The sequence below is a fragment of the Pelobates fuscus genome, chromosome 6 (assembly GCF_036172605.1).
Source record: "Pelobates fuscus isolate aPelFus1 chromosome 6, aPelFus1.pri, whole genome shotgun sequence".
Taxonomy (NCBI): Eukaryota; Metazoa; Chordata; class Amphibia; order Anura; family Pelobatidae; genus Pelobates; species Pelobates fuscus.
Genome location: NC_086322.1, coordinates 131,809,002 through 131,827,010, shown reverse-complemented (window position 1 = coordinate 131,827,010; position 18,009 = coordinate 131,809,002). Strand labels below are relative to the sequence as shown.

The 18,009-nt window shown below is 42.1% G+C and overlaps 1 protein-coding gene across 1 annotated transcript in view; it reads right to left on the bottom strand.

Moving 5' to 3' along the window:
* Window positions 1–18,009, bottom strand: part of SEC24D (SEC24 homolog D, COPII coat complex component) — a 162,513-nt gene that overhangs the window by 17,512 nt on the left and 126,992 nt on the right. The window contains exons 12-16 of the mRNA XM_063458256.1: window positions 14,791–14,982; window positions 13,300–13,393; window positions 11,196–11,312; window positions 6,350–6,520; window positions 5,574–5,670 (exon numbers count right to left, since the gene is read on the bottom strand). Coding sequence (XP_063314326.1) covers window positions 5,574–5,670; window positions 6,350–6,520; window positions 11,196–11,312; window positions 13,300–13,393; window positions 14,791–14,982 — 671 coding nt within the window. The remainder of the gene's footprint in view (window positions 1–5,573; window positions 5,671–6,349; window positions 6,521–11,195; window positions 11,313–13,299; window positions 13,394–14,790; window positions 14,983–18,009) is intronic.

Below are 18,009 nucleotides of genomic sequence, written 5' to 3'. Positions count from 1 at the left end.
CCACGAACCCCCAGGAGCTTTATCGCCACAATTTTGCCACTATCCTGCGAAAGGTTATCTCAGATTTGGATAAATGGGTGTACCCACACATCACCTGGCACGGAAGAGTCGCAGTGCTAAAGATGAATGTGCTTCCGAGACTTCTCTACCTATTCCAAACAATACCCCTGACGCCGCCGAATAATTTCTTCTCCACCTTGAAATCAACAGTTATCCGTTATGTCTGGAGAGGGGAGAGATCTAGAATACGCTACGACACACTCTGCCTACCCAGACTTGGAGGTGGCCTGGCACTCCCGGACTTCAAACGCTATCATCAAGCCGCCACTCTGCAACGAATTCTGGAGTGGCATGTGGCTGACTCTCCGAAGCAGTGGGTTATTCTGAACAATGGGGAATCACATGCCACACTTAAAGCGGCAGTATGGCAAGGAGGAACAGGTAGTCGCACTGGAGGGGGAATAGAGACTCCGACGACACAGACTTTGAAGGCATGGGACATGCTGCGCAAGACTACGCACGTGTCCCCGATCCCTAGTCCTCTTCTCCCAATAGTTCCCAACCCAAACCTAGCTGGTGGCATCCCAGCTAAGGCCTGGATATTCCTGGAAGAACGGGACTACGTTCCGATTAGAACGGTCCTCCATGGGGGCACTGTTCGGCCCCTCCGCGCATTACTGGCCGATAGACCTAATTCACCTATGGCGTCCCTTCGCTATTTACAATTAACACACTACTACGGATCTCTCCCGCATAAGGAACGCCTTCACAGGGATCTTACGTGGTTTGAAGGCCTATGTCACCGGGGAGACACACTTGGTAAAGCAATATCACTACTCTATCAACACCTGCTGGTAGGAAACACCACGTCAAATAACACCTTTAGGAGACTATGGGAACAACAACTAGAGAGACGATCTCGCAACCACAGTGGGACACAGCACTCCTCTGGCAATACAAGAGCTCCTCCAGCTCCCATTATCAGGAAGTCAACTATAAGTTATTATCCATGTGGTATAGAACACCAGTCGTATTACACAAGATCTTCCCGACGACACCCCCCACATGCTGGAGATGTCAAGAGGAGAGGGGTACGATCATACACCTCTGGTGGGAATGTCGACTCATCATCCCATATTGGGACAGTATCAGGTCTGAAATCAAAACGATGCTGGGGGACGACACGGAATGGTCTAGGGAACTGGCCCTCCTACATATCACCACCCGGTCTATCTCTGGCTATAAGAAATCCATCCTACGTCACCTACTGAATGCAGCTAAAGCCCTCATACCTGCGTACTGGAAGCGGACTGAGGCTCCCACGGTTGAAGAATGGCTACACAGGATCGGAGACATACAACTGGCGGAAGCGCTACAGGCGTCCCTGGCGGGTCGGGGAACCAGGCACGCAGAGATGTGGCAACCGTGGTTCGCATACCAAGTTACTGGGCGATAGACTTCCTGTAAGAAGGGGGGAGACTGTGACCCAAATGACAGTTAACACTCCACACCACTGACAATATGGGTGGTGGGACCACCACAGCACTAGGGGCATCTCCCAGGATTGGCAGAATCAACATCGGCCCGACGACCTGACCCTCCCACGCACACCTCATGAGGCTAAGAACACACTATCCACTCGAGATCCCTCACTTCTACCGAGTCCAAGACGCCGACATGTGTGCGGGGTGCGCTCCGGGGAGCTGGGGGGGGAGCTCACTACGATAGCCACCCTAACTCACCCTAACCCTCCCTTTCTACTTTTCTATCTCACAATATTTAATCATACTGTAATAACCGATAACAGGGTACTGTAAAGGGAATATAGGAAGGTAGCATCACTCTGGACACCTTGAGTCGAGAGACATGGGTACTCGCTCAAGGGATAACCTGACATACTATCCCGACCAAGAACACAGGCATACACACTCACCTACTCACCTAATATTCTTTCTGGCATATACACAATACCTCATTACTATACCCAAACTGCCGCCCAGCCTGGTATTAGCACAATGCAAAGTGTTATTTTGTAACCACCAAGTGGTATGTATGTATGAAACTCCTCAATCAACATATTAAGAAACCTGTTTAAATACTACTATACTTATGCCTAAGGTTAAACGTAAACATGAAAAGTTATGTTGTAATTAAACCCTGATAGATGCAATGTTATTATTGACACAACCAAACCTGAATCACACTTCTTCGGCACCATCATGGTGTAATTGTACTCTACAATGGCCTGCGAGCCGAACCTTTCTGTGTTCTCTCTCTATCTCTCCTAAATAAACAGATTTATAAAAAAGAAAAGAAAAATATCTGAAGTGGATATAACTTAGCTCTCTCTACAGCTTGGACATTTTAGCCTAAATATTGCAAAGTGATTTCCACTTCACTTCAATTCAGTGTTAATTCAATAATTCCTCGTGTTTGTATCCCAGATACTCTCTCATGCACTGTATTGTAATGAACTGAAAACCGAATTGCAATATTTAAGGTAAAAGATTTAAGCTGTCACTATAGCCAAGTTGCAGATGTCTTCTAAAACAGCTACTGCTGCCTAAACGTTGCAATATGGATTTCAATGTTTAGTGAGTAGTGATGTCCCGAACGGTTCGCTGGCGAATAGTTCCCGGTGAACATAGCTTGTTCGCGTTCGCCACGGACGGCGAACATATGCAATGTTCGGTCCGCCCCCTATTCGTCATCATTGAGTAAACTTTGACCCTGTACCTCACAGTCAGCAGACACATTCCAGCCAATCAGCAGCAGACCCTCCCTACCAGACCCTCCCACCTCCTGGACAGCATCCATTTTAGATTCATTCAGAAGCTACATTATTTTTATTTATTTTTTTAGACAGAAGTGTGTTATATTTGAGCATGCTAGGCTGAACGTGCGTATATCATGGCTAGTTGCACTGAGGGTATGAGTATATAGCAGTACATTGTTGTGAAAGATGGCTGTCATGTTTAGGGTGTAGCTTGCACGTTATCAACTGTGTATTTATATCAGCAGCTCCACCACTAGTTATAAATCAAGTGTGAGTCGCCCCATGAGATGAGACTAGTGAATAACATAATACATGAACGGTTAAGGTAAAGGCATGTAAGGAACTACGACAATAAACTCTTTAGGAGGTGAAATGATGACATGTTTAAACGCTTGCTACTTTACGATTAGTTAATGTGCAGAGAGCAGTTCATGTGATCAAAGGCATGGTGTGGAGGATCGGCTATAGTGGGACATGCTTGGCAGGCTGCTGTTTACTGCTTGTGCTCATCCAATCCCTTCTGGGTACCAGGTGCAGACCCTGGGAGTCCCTGATACCTGGAACAACAAAGGCAAGTCTCTGGCTGAGTGCCGGGTTCGCAGCTTGAGGTGGTGGAAGCTTGTTTTGTCGGGTGGCCGGATCTGTCCTGGTGGTGCTTCACGTCCGGTGCGGGATTGTGGTGGCTTAAGGTGGAGGCGAGTGCTTAACGTGGGGCAGGCTCTGCATTTCTTTTTGTGCCTCCGGTCCAGTCTTCGACGCCTTTTGCGTTGGTGGATTTTAATGAGGACTGCTTCGCTTAGCTGTGGTGGAGCTTGTTGGGGCTGTGGTGGAGCTTGTTAGGGCTTCCTGCTTGTTATTTGCTTCCAAAATTGATTAACCCCTTAAGGACACATGACATGTCTGACACGTCATGATTCCCTTTTATTCCAGAAGTTTGGTCCTTAAGGGGTTAAAGAGTCTGTCCAGCTTAGACTCAATATCCTGCCATGCTTTGCTGGTACCAGGAGGACATGCGGCTGCCGCCATATTGGGAGAGTCGCAGATGAGTATGTCAGCCTGGGCGGCTGTGCTCTGTGCGTCCATTAGCTCCAGACAGCCTCTCAGGGGTGGACCGGGATAACCCCCACCGGTCCGAGGGGGGGTAACGGAGCTCCTGCCGGGAAGTAGCTGCTCCTGGGCATTGCCAGGATCGGGAGATCGGCTGCCTCTCCCGCCCGGTGAGCACCAGGCCACACTTGCCACGCGGAGGTAAGTAAGACTCTGTCGAGTTGCTGACTGCTATTAAGCATGTCGGGTCGGTCAGGTAGGAGCAACATTGCTGGGTCATCCCGTTCTGGGGTGAAATTCGCTTGTTGATAGCTGCTTAAAGTGAGATATTGAGGGAGCTCACACGAAGTGCGTCTTTCCTCCATGACAGCTAGGCCCGCCCCCCGGAAGCTGCATTCTTAGTGAGAGGAGGGACAGTGTAGCTGCTGCTGATTTAATAGGGAAAACGATAGCTAGGCTAGTGTATTCAGTGTCCACTACAGTCCTGAAGGACTCATCTGATCTCTGCTGTAAGGACAGCACCCCAAAAGCCCTTTTTAGGGCTAGAACATCAGTCTGCTTTTTTTTTTTTTTCCTGTGTAATCTAATTGCAGTTGCCTGCCTGCCAGCGTGTGTGTCAGGCTCACAGCGTATACTGTGCCCACTTGCCCAGTGCCACCACTCATATCTGGTGTCACAATAGCTTAAATTTGAAAAAACAAAAACTTTTTTGACTGTAATATAATAGCAGTCAGTTTCCTTCACACGTGTGCGTTTCAGGGCCTGCCAGGGCACAGTGTCACACCAGTGCAACTCATATCTGGTGTAACAGTAGTGTACATTTAAAAAAGAAAATACAGGGGGCTTGTTGTCACCTTTCGGGGACCCTTGGTGTTGTACATGGCTGGGTGGAGGAAGAGACCTTCAATGACATCAGTGAGGACAAGGAACGGGACATGGCTAGCTTGGTATCCATCCTTGTGCAAATGGGGAGTTTGCGGTTGTGCAAATGGACTGTTTGCGGTTGTTTGCGGTGCGTTAAACGGGGAGTTTGGTCTGTCACTGTGAAGCGGGCGTAACCCTTACACTACCTGATCGATACAACATCATACCTGATGTTTTAACGCACGTTATTCCAAACAATTTAGGAATGTTAGGTGATTTATGCCCTTTATGGATTAAAACCAGACTCTGCATCAACTATGTAATTTTCCATGGGAGTTTTGCCATGGATCCCCCTCTGGCATGCCACAGTCCAGGTGTTAGTCCCCTTGAAACAACTTTTCCATCACTATTGTGGCCAGAAAGAGTCCCTGTGGGTTTTAAAATTCGCCTGCCTATTGAAGTCTATGGCGGTTCGCGAACATTTGCGGAAGTTCGCGAACGGAAAATTTTATGTTCGCGACATCTCTATTAGTGAGTAAATTAAACCATTGATTTATCTTTGGGAGTGGGGGTTATAGTTTATATTCCCAAACTAAATTTCACAAACTAGCAATTTTACCAATCTCCTCGTGTCTCATAGTGATCAAAGAGCACCCCAGCATTTGTTGGTGCACTGGACCAGCCTAGGGCCCAGGCAGGTTTATTTGTCACACCTGGGAGCAGAATCATCCAGAATATGGGAGAGTATAACAAAGGTTATTCTGCTAACTATTAGGTTTTTGTATACTGATCAATCTATCAACTCTGTTACAAGTGCTTTCCTAAAAACTACATGAAAAGAAGATGATTTTTGCCAGTGGATTCTACAATATAATACCAGACTTACCTGTGCTTGTGCGAACCCTCATGATAGCATCAAATCCAATTTGTTTCTCAATATCCTTTTTGAGGTCAGTGATAAATTGCTGGCCATCTGTGTGTACCTGATGTTACAGAATGGAAAGTACAGTTGAACTTAAAGTTAAATGCATTGTTGTCACTAGATGGCACCAAAGCACAAATTATTGTAAGCAAATTACACATACAACAGAGAATCCTATACAGCATACAGATCATTGTATGGCAATATCAATATGTTAAAGGTACTATACAGTCAATCAATACAAATGAAGCAGAAGCATTTCACTACGTAGTATGAGCAGGTGTATCTGTTTAATTCTGTAAACATAAAAAGCTGTTTATTCTGCAGGAAATTTATTATACAAGTGCTGCACACTTAGTCATTGTCCTTTAAATTCAGTGAATAAGCTTTCTATGAGGATGGCCAATATGACAAATATTATTTTAAATGCATTTAGTGTCCCTATAAATAGTGTTACCACATCCACCATGTTTTCAGGGATACATATAATTTTGTCATAGTTATAAAAATGCATGAAAAGGGTTGCCCTGAAGTATGTATAATGCATATTCTGCAGGATTCCTCATTGCCTAATCTTATACACCTTCTTCTGAATTCTACATACTACAGGGCAACCCCTTTCATGTGCTTCCCATCAATATGTATACTTGTTATGTGTCCCTGAAAACATGGAGGATATGGTAACACTATCTACACAGATCCAGCCAGAGTCATATTTGTTATTGAAAAAAATGGTTTACCTGAAAATTATTGTACTTGTAGAGAGTCCCTCCTGTAAGCATAGTGACAACACCCATGGAAGCCAAATCAGCATATTGGTTGGGGAAAAGGAAGAGATCGACACAGCATCCAGTGGCCACACAATCCTTGGCCAAATGTTCATAAACATTAGACTGCGGTAAGAAGAGTGTCTGTGGAGAAAATTAAGGACAACATTAAAAATAAAAATCTCGGGGGCGTGGCCTGAGCTTTAATGTGAGAGGACGCACGGACCGAAGGCTCCCGGACACCATAACAAAAACAGCTAGTAGCAGAGTGATATTTTACAGCACAATCAGCTGTGAACACTATAATACACCCCCCACATCGAGATGGCGTCTAAGTCTGGGAAAAAGCCGAAAGTGACGAGCCTGAGAAGATGACAAGATGGCGCCGGCGGCCCTGATTCCCCTGCAGTGAGCTCTGAAGTAAATGATATCACCCAAAAGTAGTTACAGCAATAAAAAAAAATAACTACAAACCTACTTTCAAACTAATATCACTCCAGAGGTTCAGTTCACCTCGGTCTGGCTGGCCCATAAAGCTTTTATTCGTGGTGTACTGATAAAGCACACTAGCTACACCAAAAAGACGAGGATGAAACAATATCTCGCCATTATCCAAGAGCTTGCAAACCTTACCCATGACAATAAGCTACAACCTACGCAGGTTAAACGTAATCAAATCATCTGACTACAATCACAACTACGGGAATACGAACTTTCTAAAACAGCGCACATGCTTAAGAGATTTAAGTTTAAATACTTTGCACATGGCAATAAGTCTGGAGCACCTTTAGCCTCCAAGTTGAAAGAACGGTTGGCTAATTCCAGGATAGCATATCTGGCCCCCTTAAACGGGAACAAAATCATAGACCCTCAATCCATCGCAACTGAGTTTGCCTCTTTTTATGGCTCACTCTACAATCTAAAAAATAACCCGTACACTCCAAATCCCACTCGCACCAAATAGACTCCTTCCTTGATAAGATTGATCTACCTAGACTTTCCACAGACGATATTACTGCCTTGCTCGCTCCCTTCACTAAAGAAGAGATTATGCAGGGTGTCTCCCAACTCCCTTAAGGGCTAACCAATCTGTATTACCAATCGTTCTCAGATATCCTTTCCCCTCACATTCTCACACTATTCAATGACAGTTTATCGAATGAGCAATTACCTGAGGAAATGTTACAAGCGCACATCTCCACTCTCCCGAAACCCCACTCAGTGTGCCAACTTCCGACTCATATCTCTCCTGAACAGCGACACCAAATTGTACGTAAAACTTATTGCCAACACACTGTCCACACTGCTACCTAAACTAGTAACGAACGACCAGTCTGGGTTTGTGTGCGGCCATCAAGACTCGGACAACACCAGAAAACTGATCAAGCTTATAGATCATTTACACAACACCAGAGCAGAGGGCCTTCTCCTCGCACTCGACGTGGAGAAGGCCTTCGACAGGCTACATTGGGGGTATATGATCAAAGTTGGTTTGGATTCCCCTCTAGTGTCATAAGGGGTATTATGATGCTGTACAACCACCCAACTGTGTGGGTACTTACTACGGGCTTTCAGTCTCGCCCGTTTCCTATATTTAACAGAACCTGCCAGGGGTGCCCCTTTTCCCCCCTTCTATTCATCCTTTCTCTAAAGCCCCTCTAGAATTAAAATCTCCGAAGTAAAAGGCATGACCATAGGCAACATGGACTACAAGCTATAACTACTTGAAGATGACATCATCCTTACATTAAGTAACCCTATCCAATCCCTGCGGGCTCTTCTCTCAATCCTGAATGCATATGGCCTAATCTCGTACTATAAACTAAACCAGACATAGGCAACCTTCGGCACTCCAAATGTTTTGGACGACACCTCCCATGATGCTTTGCCAGCATTATGGGTGTAAGAGCATTATGGGGGGTGTAGTTCACAACATCTGGAGTGCCGAAGGTTGCCTATCCCTGAACTAAACCATTCAAAATCCCAAGCCATGACCAATAACCAACACTACACAGATGTGACATACCTTAAATCCAACTTTTCCTTGGAGTGGCACACATCCCATATCACTGACCTGGGAATAAATCTCACTAGAACCACGTCGACTCTATTTAAACACAACTACTCCCCGCTCCTACGAAGGTGCAAATCTGAATTCAGCAAATGGAAAGCGGTACCCCTGTCATGGGCAGGGATGATTAACACAACCAAAATGATGATATTACCGCGCATCCTATACATTTTCAGAATGCTCCCCGTCTCCATTCCTCCTTCCTAGTACAAGCTGCTATAAAACATACTCACACAGTTTATATGGGTGAACAAAAAAGTGAGGCTTCCACTGACTCTACTGCAACAATCTACCAGGAAGGGGGGCATGGGAGTGCCCAACATCTCACTATATTATAGGGCGGCCATGTTACAGGCAGTGGCCACCATTCATGCCCCGGAGGTGACATTGAGTTGGGTGGACATGGAAAAACAACGCGGAGCAGATCTCATAGAATATCTCTGGACACCTTCCCCTTACAAACAAGCAGCGCCAACCCTATTCCCTACCACCAAGCTCATGATAGCAAAACAAACATGGGTACGGTCTTAAAGGGCATTTGGGGGTGACTAGGGGGTCAATTAGATGTAGTGGAGTCAGGAGGGGGGGGTTAAAAAAACAAACGGGATTCGGCCATGACAGTGCCGCTTTAAAGTGTGGAGTACTGCAAATTCATAGAGTAATCCAAAAATCAGCAAGGATTTTGCCACACACATAATGCTATGTGGTTGTCACGTATTCATCCGGTTATAAAAATGTGATTAATGGAATTTACTGTTCAGACAGGAAAAGTTGTGCCGAACAATATTACTGTACTGACAGGAAAAGTTGTGCCGAGTGGCAATCAAATCCACAGGAGGGTTTGTGCTGAGCAGCAATTATGCAAATGGGAACCTGGTAACTGTCTTTGGGGTCAAAGGCCGATTACAGCCTATCAGATCCAGAGGAGGGGTATTTAGGCCAAGTTCTCATCTTGCTCAGTGCCCTGTCGTGGTTTCCCTTGTGGTTGTCCGAGAGCGCATTATTAATTCTGATAATTCTGGTTATTTGACTTTGGCATTGTTTTTGACTTCCCTGTTTTCTGGCATCCCTGACCCCTGGCATTTCCTTATCTTTGCGTCTCTTTCTGTTTCCCTTGACCTCGTCTATTCCTGACTATTCATTGGTACGTTAGTCCGGCCATTCTAAGGTATACGTAGCCGGTATACGTTACCTATCAGTCCTCTGTGTTACACAATTCTACGTGCTGGATCATGCTGTAATCCTGACAGTGGTTTGAGAAATTATGTTAACAATTCTTTTGTTTAGGATGAAAGGTCTTTTATTATATCATTACACAAGAAGATAGAAGAGCAGCTCCTATTAATTAAAATTATTAGTTAAGGATGAATAAGTACATCTGCAGATAAAATAATTACTGATGCAGAACAAATGAATAAACCAGCAAGGAAAATATTGCATAAAGTATTAGTCTGGCTATATGAACGGAATAATTAGCAAAGCATTACTATTAATTAGTACCTGTGAGGATAGAGGAACTAAAAATTAATTTAGATAGTAAAACAACTAACAGACCTTTAAATTACTGTTTAAAGCAGAAGATTAATTAGGATATTATTAGGGTAAATTAGCATACACATGGATAAATGAATTAGTGATTTAGAACATATAAATAATCTACTTATGAGAATAACTTAGTTTGCAGTAAGAGGTCTGCAAGTGCTGGTTTTGTAGTGAGCCCCTGGCTATAGCATCCTAGGTGGCCACACACTTCACAACCTCTTTATCAGGGCTCATTCAGTGGCAAGGAAGAATTTAGCCGGCCAGTTGAGGGACAGTGGAGGCCGCCGGCTAAACAAGAGTGGAGCCGGGCAGCAAGGGAACTGTAATCTTCCGACTCTTCTTGCTCTGCTCCCTCACATACCCAGCTGTGATGCTGGGTGCCGGGATATGACATCACTAAACGGCATGAGAGTAAAAGACCTTGAATATTTCAGCAGCCAAACTGGACCACAGGGAAAGAACCCCTTCCAGCTATGCCAATGGTAGAGAGGCTGGGTGGACGTAAAATAAAATAAAAGTTATTTTATAATAATGTGTGTTTGTGTGTCAATGAGTATGTGTGTGTCTTTCTATCTGTCAGGGAGTGTGTCTGTCAGTGAGAGTGTGTGAGTGTCTGTCAGTGAGTATATGTATGTCTGTCTGTCAGTAAGAGTGTGTGTGTGTGTGTGTCTTTCTGTCAGTGAGTGAGTGTGTATGTCTGTCAGTGAGTATGTGTGTGTCTGTCAGTGAGTGTATTCGAGTGTGTGTCTGTCTGTCTGTCAGTGTGTCTGTCAGTGAGTGTGTCTGTTTAGGTGACAGGTTCTCCTGCGATTGCATGGGAAAAGTATTTTTACTTACCTTTTTTCCCCAAGCTGTGGCTATCTTGCCGAAGCTTCCTCCACTTCCATGGCTGAGATCATAAGTATCATAAGCTCAAACTATAGTCAGAGAATGTTTCTATTAACTGCAATTCAGTGTTTAGTGAATAAACACAACGGATGTGCAGATAGGGCAGCAGGTGAAATATCTTAACCACATAGGTATTAATAAAGAAATGTGTGAAAAAATGAAACCATGTGTAATTCTGTACAGTGGTCATTTGGGTTTGTACATGACTGCTCTGCAATAAAATCTAGAATGTGTAGAGTACATTTTGAAGCATAATCTTTTGCCATTATATTAATGGATCCAATTTAAAATATAACTAGAAATGTTTAATTTTCCTACCTTTTCCTTATCTGTATTGACCACTTTCCTGTCATCTCTGTTCTTCAGTTTTCCTGGAGCTTCTGCGGTTGGCAGAGATGAGTGGAAGATGAAAAGCTTTCCTGCACATTCAGCAGCCTATTACAGGAGAAAGTCTTGGGTCAAAGTTTGTATATAACAGCTGTGTAGTGAGCATGTACGCACAATGTAGAGACATCCAAAGAAGTGCTGCAGAGTATGTAGATCTACTGGGTCTCACAAATCTTGCACTACAGAGACTCTAGCCAATAGTTTAATACAATGATCCCTAAACTGATTCCTGGAGCTTTATAATATTATTAACCCCATCGGCGGCTATTGGGGGACACAAGGCCCCCATGATGGTATTATAATTTGTAAATGTGCATCCTGCTGGATGTATGTGGACCCAATTTTTTAAAAATGGTGCTCTGTACACACTATACTTTGTATTGGGTTTGACTGTGAAAAGAACAGATTTTAAAACAGATACACAATTCATCCGACTGATTGGTACAGATTCGGTTTGGTTGTCTGAATTTCAACCGTAATTAGACTTATATACGTAAATATGAGAATTGCCATTCTGGTCAGCCATTTTAACCAGATTTTGTCCATTCCAACAAAATCCAGTGTTTAGTGAATTACTCTGTGAGAATGTACATTCAGCATTACATGTAAACTTGTGAGAAGTTGTAAAATTTTTTTAAAAAATATGTTTTTGTTTCAATGGGCCAATTGCATAGGCATGGTCCTAGAGCTGCAGTTCCATTAGCCACTATGTTAATTTGGCCCTGAGAGTAAAACATGCTGACATAGTGTTTGGTGATACTGTCAACTATGGCATCATTAAGAATAAACACTCATAGTGTGCAAAAATTTTTACCCTTTTAAATGTTAAATGTTCCCACTAGTTTACAGTATATATTCACACATTCTTTTAACTTAAAAAATTCTATAATAACCTTTTATTTAAAATGGTCAGTTTGCAATCATAATAACCTTTCATTTAAATTTGTCCAGCCAGTTATAAAACACAAAACTTAAACATAATTTGATTGCAAATAGATTTTATTTTATTGATTTACAGTGTGCCTGTGACACAGACATTCTGCTGCATGTCTTCCTAATGGCACAGTTTTGTGAATTATTTATGCTGAAAAACTGTCTTTATTTTAAGTGATTTTTAATAGCCTGTAAACCTGGCAGTATTTAAGGCTCTGAAATTCCTCAAGGTTAAATTGGCTTGCTAACATATGTCTAACATTATTCATTTATTTGTTTTCTTAATTCGTATGACCAGGTTTTATTGTTGGAATTAGCTGATTTTATACAGAAACACATTTAATGCTATACTGTATGATGGCATATTACTTTTCTCATGATGCATCATAGACACATCCAATCAAGATCCTCAATTTTTTCACTAAATACATCCCACCCTGGTTTCTGCTTCCTTTATAGCAGGAATGCCCAAAAGGTAGATCCCCAGATGTTGTAGAACTACAGCGTCCATAATGCTTTGCATGACTTTAGAATGCTTTAGAATGACAAAGCATCATGTAAGCTGTAGTTTTAAAACATCTGGGGAGCTACCTTTCGGGCTCCCCTGCTTTATCGCATGCCTTTCCAGTTCTTTGGCATGTTCCTCGGTCACATCACATCTAAGCAGTCTGTGAAAATGCTCTAAGGCTCCTTGCCTATTGCCCTCAAATTTATCTGTGTCCCCTCTAGTCTCAAGTACACAGCATACGCTTTACATTGTAAGCTCATGAGCCATATAGCTTAGAACTTTGTATAAGGGGGCTGCAAATGCTAGGTCTAAACTTGCAGACAGGGTTCTCAATTCGTTTTATATTGGTTTGTCTATCCTGAAGGTCTGTTTTACATGATTGTACAGAGCTGCTGAATAAGTTGGCACATTATAAATACCAATAGAAATCTCATTAGAAGAAACGTTTAAGGATAACTTTGCAGGGCATGGACTTGGCAAAACTAATAAGGGTTAATCCATTATGAGCCTACAGCACTTGGATGGAAGTTTGATAAATGAGAGAGGAAAGCCCATAAATAGAAGTGTTTAGAATCATAATGAAAGCATTCTGACCTTCAAAGCCTCCATGCCGGCCTGGATAACTGGGGCAAACACAGTCTCACTTTCATTGGTGTCTGCAAACATATCTGGAATCTGACCCAGCAAACTGCATGAAAGAGAGTTGTTTTACTACAGCATGCAAACATGTAGCTATGCCTCTGTTACAGAAAGTACTAATATACAAATGTGTTGTGTGATAATCACAAAATGTAAGCATTTCTACTTGTTTATCTACCTATCTGTAACAACAAAACCCATGGGAATAACTCACTGCTAAATCAGTACAACCTAAACAAAATCTAGCTACCCATCTACATATTAAATGATGGGCCTGTTCATGCACAAGACAACAGCAGTGGTACATTGCAAACAATACTACTGCCTGGTTGCTGATGTCCATAAAGCTATCAATGCACTTATGATTCTACAGATATCAATAATAATAGATATTAGCTTTCCTTACCTGATCTTCTATCACTACACCTCTAACTGTGCATAACAACGCATTCAGAGAGGATACTTTGTTTAAAAGGTTTCTTCATCCATCACTACAGCCTGCCTCAGTGGTTATGATGTTAGGAGTACCTTGGCAGCATTCCCTGGTTTTCCATCTGATCTGGTCCCGCCGGGCACCAAGTCTCTCCGTAGGCAAGTTTATTAACATCCAGCTTCTGCAGAGCTGCAGAAGCTGGATGTCAATCATGTCTCTCATTCATTGGCTGAGAGTACCAGCTCAATGCTATCTGTCAATGAATGTCTGTTCCTCAAAATTTGCAAATAACTGATATATAAGCTAACCTGGGACACTTATTTCGGGCTGGCAGATGATGCCCTATGACACTGTCGGAGGTGTCAACTCAGTATGTAAAGCATTTCACAGCGAAAAGCTGTGCAAACATACTCCAGGCACCATGACCACTTCAAATGACTGAAGTGGTCAGGGTCCTTGGAGTAACCCTTTAATGATGATGAATGATGGTGACGTAAAGGAGATCAGTGCCAATCGAGTTACATATCTCTTTTGGTACTTCATCATCTTATACTGCCAATCACTCTGCAAAGTATGACACCAGGGATATAACAATAATCGTGCTGTCAAGTAGAAAGAGAGAAGTCTGCCCTGTTCATGCACAAGACAACAGCAGTGGTACATTTCAAGCAATACTGCTTGGGTCACGGTGCCGATGCCCATAAAGCTATCTATGCACTTATGATCTATTATGATATTAACAATAATAGATATTAGCTTTCGTTACCTGATTTATCACTACACCAAAATATGTCACAATAAACCAGATATTTCAACACAGCACGTATTACACAATCGTCTGAGTACCTGATTAGTGCCTAACTTAACAGATTGCTTTATAAACCATTTTGCACATATCAGGCTAAGATTGAAATCTCTAACTTCTGGCTAGATTTGCTAGATAATATTGACACCTATGCACCTCAAAGAACCCTGTGTTCTAACACAAAATAAAACGCAGAACCACTTCTCACTTGTGTATCACTGATCTTGATTCATTATAGTTGACAAGAAACCCATCAAGCAGAGGAAGGAAGACTTCAGCCATGTCAGTGACCACCATCATTTGTGGCTGGGCCAGATTGCTGTTCACATTGTAGAAGTGCAGAACTTTGTTGTAAGTGACAAACCCAACACGGATAGTAGAAGATTCAGCTTGTTCCTCCCTGTGGATAAAGAATAAAGGAACCTCACATTATTTAATCATTTCAGTATTAGTAACACATGTACAATCCACTGTCAAAATAAAAAAAATCATGGTTTAGTAGAAATAACCCTAATGAAAAAAAAAACGTTCATGCGCTCAACAATACGTTCATTATGTATTTTTTTCATTGGGGGCATACATAAAAACATCCTGCAAAAACCAAGCACAGCCTTTCTGTGGCTGCCCAGTCACATACTTCCCAGTGCAGCTCAATGAGAGGTCTTTGCAAGGCAGGTGCTCTAGTCTATAGTAGATTATCTGCCTTTGAGTTTTGGCTCCACTGAGATGAACAACCAGAAGGCAAAAGGGCCGGTTCTCTGCTTGACAGCTTGGGGGATGTAACAAGATTAAAGGGACACTTCAGACCAGACCCCTAAAGCACTTTAGCTTCCTTGATTATTTTTTTTTCAACATTCATTTTAATGAGTTCTAAAGGTTTTTAGATAAAATCAATTTTACAAATATAATGTACAATTACATGAATTATACAGTTTTCCATGCAGTGTACAGTAACAGAGTTATATAGTTGTCAGGTGTCTCATTTGATGTAGCTTTATCGACATTGTCAATGTTCCATAGTAAACAGATAACTGAATAGTAAATAAGACACTGCAATCTACCGCAATATAAGCAAGAACAAAGACATTAAAATAAAATAAACAGGCAGTGGCTACAAACACTAAGAAGGGGTGTTGGAAGGGGAAGGGTAGGGGAACTATAATGGAGTAATCATTTACTTACAGAGCAGTTTACTAAATTTATATAATTGCTATAGGTCCCTCTACAGTCTGAGCTCACCAAATAAAATGTACATATAAAGATGAAAGTAAATAGTTAAAAATTCATGGCTCGCATAGAAACATAGAATGTGACGGCAGATAAGAACCATTCGGCCCATCTAGTCTGCCCAATATTTTGAAATACTTTTAATTAGTCCCTGGCCTTATCTTATAGTTAGAATAGCCATATGCCTATCCCACGCATGCTTAAACTCCTTTACTGTGTTGGCCTCTACCACTTCAGCTGGAAGGCTATTCCATGCATCCACTACCCTCTCAGTAAAGTAATACTTCCTGATATTATTTTTAAACCTTTGCCCCTCTAATTTAAGATTATGTCCTCCTGTTGTGGTAGTTTTTCTTATCTTAAATATAGTCTCCTCCTTTACTGTGTTGATTCCCTTTATGTATTTAAATGTTTCTACCATACCCCCCCCCCCTGTCTCGTCTTTCCTCCAAGCTATACAAGGTAAGCTCTTTTAACCTTTCCTGGTAAGTTTTATCCTGCAATCCATGAACCAGCTTAGTAGTCCTTCTCTGAACTCTTTCTAGAGTATCAATATCCTTCTGAAGATACGGTCTCCAGTACTGCGTACAATATTCCAAGTGAGGTCTCACCAGTGTTCTGTACAATGGCATGATCACTTTTCTTGTTCTACTGCTAATACCTCTCCCTATACAACCAAGCATTCTGCTATCATTTCCAGCTGCTCTATTACATTGTCTTTCTACCTTTACTCCTAAATCCCTTTCTTCAGATGTTGAGGTTAGTAGGGTACCAAATATACTATACTCTGCCCTTGGGTTTTTACATCCAAGGTGCATTATTTTGCACTTATCCACATTAAATGTCAGTTGCCACAGCTCTGACCATTTTTCTGGTTTACTTAAATAATTTGCCATTTGGCTTATCCCTCCTGGAACCTCAACCCTGTTACATATCTTAGTATCATCAGCAAAAAGACATACATTACCATCAAGACCTTCTGCAATATCACTAATAAAAATATTAAAGAGAATGGGTCCAAGTACAGATCCCTGAGGTACACCACTGGTAACTAGACAGTGCTTTGAATATACTCAGTTGACAACAACCCTCTGTTGTCTGCCATTTAGCCACTGCCTAACCCATTCAACAATAATGGAATCCAAACTTAAAGATTGCAGTTTATTGATGAGCTTTTCATGTTGGACAGTGTCAAAATGATAATACATAGACTCTTATTTATCATATAGATGAGAACTCTATAAGATTTTGTCCCACACTGAGTTAGCCCCTCGAGTCTCCCTCCCCACCTGGAGTTGATCAAAAGCCATTTTTCGTAATTGAGATTGGTTGATATTTCAGTTGCCACAGCTCTGACCATTTTTCTGGTTTACTTAAATAATTTGCCATTTGGCTTATCCCTCCTGGAACCTCAACCCTGTTACATATCTTAGTATCATCAACAAAAAGACATACCTTACCATCAAGACCTTCTGCAATATCACTAATAAAAATATTAAAGAGAATGGGTCCAAGTACAGATCCCTGAGGTACCCCACTGGTAACTAGACCGTGCTTTGAATATACTCAGTTGACAACAACCCTCTGTTGCCTGCCATTTAGCTACTGCCTAACCCATTCAACAATAATGGAATCCAAACTTAAAGATTGCAGTTTATTGATGAGCTTTTCATGTTGGACAGTGTCAAAATGATAATACATAGACTCTTATTTATCATATGGATGAGAACTCTATAAGATTTTGTCCCACAATGAGTTAGCCCCTCGAGTCTCCCTCCCGACCTGGAGTTGATCAAAAGCCATTTTTTCGTAATTGAGATTGGTTGATATTTGAGAGATTAGTCCGGATGTGTTTGGGATGATATTCATTTTCCATTTTCTCGCTAATAAAAGGATAGCTGAGGTGAGGAATTGCTATATTCATTTCTGGAGTGGTTTGGGAATATCTGTTGGTAATATGAAAGGTAGGAACTTTTCTATTGAGGGTTCTATAGAGATTCCCACTCTATCAGTAATCATTTGGGCAACATCTCGACAATAATTGGTGATTAAGCGACATACCATACATTGGGCATAGTACCTTCCTCCAAGCAGCATCTCCAGCAAAAATTGCTGGTGTTTGGGTATAGATAAGCTAGTCTTGTGGGGACTAGGATCCATATGTATAAGATTTTTCAAGTGTTTTTAAGGTGTGAGGTAC